The sequence below is a fragment of the Phytophthora parasitica genome, assembly GCF_000247585.1.
Source record: "Phytophthora parasitica INRA-310 unplaced genomic scaffold supercont2.29, whole genome shotgun sequence".
NCBI classification, from domain to species: Eukaryota; Oomycota; class Peronosporomycetes; order Peronosporales; family Peronosporaceae; genus Phytophthora; species Phytophthora nicotianae.
Window position 1 is genome coordinate 391,666 of NW_008649015.1, and position 2,689 is coordinate 394,354.

A 2,689-nucleotide genomic window follows, 5' to 3' on the forward strand; every position below is an offset into this window, starting at 1 on the left:
ATGAGCTCGGAGTTGGAGACCTGATCCAGGACGAAGCTGCTGTCGCAGACGAATTGTATTTCGGCTCTGAAGAGGAAGATCAACGGCTTCAATATTGCAGCGATAGTGACGCCAGCTCGACGGATTCATCTAGAAGTAGCAGGAGTTGAAGTACTTGTTTGCGTAGTGAACGTGGTAGCAATGTGGTTTACTATGTAGTTTTAACGAGAAACAATTGAGCTAGCGCCGCGGATGCAAGTTCTACAAGGACACTATGGAACGTGGAAGTTGCATTCGCCATATACTCCAAGAGTGTCTTCAGCTAAACAAATTGCTAAAAAAATAGAATCTCTACAAAGATTTCAAACGAAAAGTGCGTTGCACTGCGAGAGCAGCATGCTGACGTGCGGCACAAAACAAATGCACAAATCCACCCTAATCTAAACACGATGACAAGCTAGCACCCCAGCCAACAGACAGCACACAAACTCTTTTTAAAAAGGAAAGACTGCATGTTCATTTTGGATACTATTGACGTGTATCAGGCTGTCGTGTTACGCTCTACTTAACCTCGTTCACCAACTCCTCCTTGGCCTCGTACGCCTTGATGTTGGCCATGGTGGTGTGACCAATATTGTCCAGAGCTTCCTTTGTGAAGAAGGCTTGGTGGCCCGTAATAATCACATTGGGGAATGTAAACAGCCGAGCTAGAGTCTCATCGGCAATGATCGCACCCGAGCGGTCCGAGTAGAAGTAATCACCCTCACCCTCGAACACGTCGAGACCGACCGCGCCAATCTTGCCGCTCTTTAGTCCCTCCACAAGGGCCTTGGTTTCGATTAGACCACCGCGGCTTGTGTTGATCAGCATCACACCGTGCTTCATCTTGGCAATGCTGTCAGAGTTGATCGTGTGCTTGGTCGACGGGAACAGAGGGCAGTGCAGCGAGATGATGTCCGAGCGAGCCCAGATCTCGTCCTGGCTGACGTATTCGACGCCGTAACTCAGAGCCTCAGGGCTCTGGACCACATCGTAGGCAAGCACCTTGCAGCCGAAACCAGCGGCGATGCGAGCGAACAGAGCGCCGATCTTACCCGTGCCCACAACTCCAATAGTCTTGCCGTGCAGGTCGAATCCCAGTAGGCCAGCCAGGCGGAAGTTCTGCTCACGCGTGCGGTTGTAGGAGCGGTGGATCTTGCGGTTCAACGTCAGCATCAGAGCCGCAGCGTGCTCGGCGACAGCGAACGGAGAATACGCAGGCACACGGATCACTGGCATCTCCAGCTCCTTCGCGACCTTGAGGTCAATCATGTCGAACCCAGCGCAACGCAGGAGCATGACCTTGGTGCCACCGGCGGCAAGGACGCGCAGAGCGGCCTCGTCGGCAACATCGTTGACGAAGATGCAGACGCCTTCGCAGCCTTCCGCCAACCTGGCAGAGTTGGCGTCCAGACGTGGGGTGAAGAACTTGAGCTCGTGTTTGGGAGTGATGCCGTCCTCTTTGGCAACGCGCTCCATCGACTCGATGTCGTAGCTGTGCGTAGAGAAGAAGGCGATCTTCATGGCGGCGGTGAAGTTTTCTTGGTGTGAAGTGTTCGAGGCAAAATCAGGAATGGCCATGATGTGGATGAGGATATTGATTCGCAACGCACAATCACTGCGGTTCACTATGCGATGGTGGCAACGATGTTCACTCGTTTTTGCAAAGAAACGCACCGTGCGAACTTAGTAGCATCTTGTTTTGTGCAACACACGCTTAAATTGACCTTTTAAAAATGACTCTTAAAAAACGTTTTAAGCGTTAAATTATAACATTGCTACTTAACTGTCTGCATGCACTTGATGAGACACTTGTGTTCGACTGAGTCATTACGCTCCAACATGCTGAAGGAGGAGTTGCCTGTCGTAAGCCTCATCCTGGAGCGTCAGAGCCACCACCCGCTGCTTGAAGGATTTCCGACTGCTGCACGTATCGGCGACTTGCCCTTGTACCTCGGCGAGGCAGGTGCTGCACAGGTAAACGGCGGTGCAACAATTACCCTGATCTTTCAATAACAAATATTCTATTGGCACAGGACGCAGAGTTTCTGGAGACCAACAAGATCCAAGCGGTTATCGCGCTGGGTACCGGAAATCTAACTGCGAAGGTTGCAATTTTCTGCATGTTGCTGCAAGCACAATGACACGTGATCTCACTAGGGTGTTCTACTGTAGCCATGTGAAATGCTGCTGATCGACATTTTGGACATGGAGGAAGAGCTGCTGCTGCTGCACTTCGACGAGTGTATAAGCTTCTTAAAGAGGCATCTGATGCGTGAGGATGAACCGGCAGCGGTGCTTGTGCACTGCGTATACGGTCAGTCGCGCAGCGCTGCCATCTGCGTTGCATTTCTGATGGCTACGCAAAGCAAGACGCTGCTTGACTCCTATGACGAGGTGCAGAAAGTTCGACCGTGCATCACAATCAATCCTGGATTCTTAAGGCAGCTAGAGCTGTTCGAGCGAATGGAAAACAACCCGCAGATTATGAGCAGTACGCCTGCACACGCCGAGTTGCGGATGATGATGGCAAAGCGGCAGCGTTTGAAGACAGGAGTAGCTGAGATTGTCACCACCCCGCAACTCACACGTCCAGCGCAGTCTTTATGCTGCCGGAAATGCAACTACGTGCTGTGTACAACAAGAAACCAGGTACAACGAGGCTTGCGAT

The 2,689-nt window shown here is 51.6% G+C and overlaps 2 protein-coding genes across 5 annotated transcripts in view; one reads left to right on the top strand and one right to left on the bottom strand.

Annotated features, from left to right (window-relative positions):
- Positions 1-471: 471 nt before the first annotated feature.
- On the bottom strand, positions 472-1,641 carry PPTG_12028 (hypothetical protein). Its single transcript, XM_008908221.1, has one exon. The coding sequence runs from the start codon at positions 1,597-1,599 to the stop codon at positions 541-543; it is 1,059 nt and encodes a 352-aa protein (XP_008906469.1). The 5' UTR covers positions 1,600-1,641; the 3' UTR covers positions 472-540.
- A 201-nt stretch (positions 1,642-1,842) lies between these two features.
- Positions 1,843-2,689, top strand: part of PPTG_23072 (hypothetical protein) — a 2,785-nt gene continuing 1,938 nt past the window's right edge. For 2 of the 4 annotated variants that reach the window (XM_008908223.1, XM_008908222.1), the window contains exons 1-3: positions 1,843-1,995; positions 2,055-2,126; positions 2,194-2,670. In XM_008908223.1, coding sequence (XP_008906471.1) covers positions 1,861-1,995; positions 2,055-2,126; positions 2,194-2,670 — 684 coding nt within the window. In that variant the 5' untranslated portion in view covers positions 1,843-1,860. Of the gene's footprint in view, positions 2,671-2,689 lie in introns of all 4 variants that reach the window. The other 2 variants (XM_008908225.1, XM_008908224.1) reach the window with 1 other exon arrangement.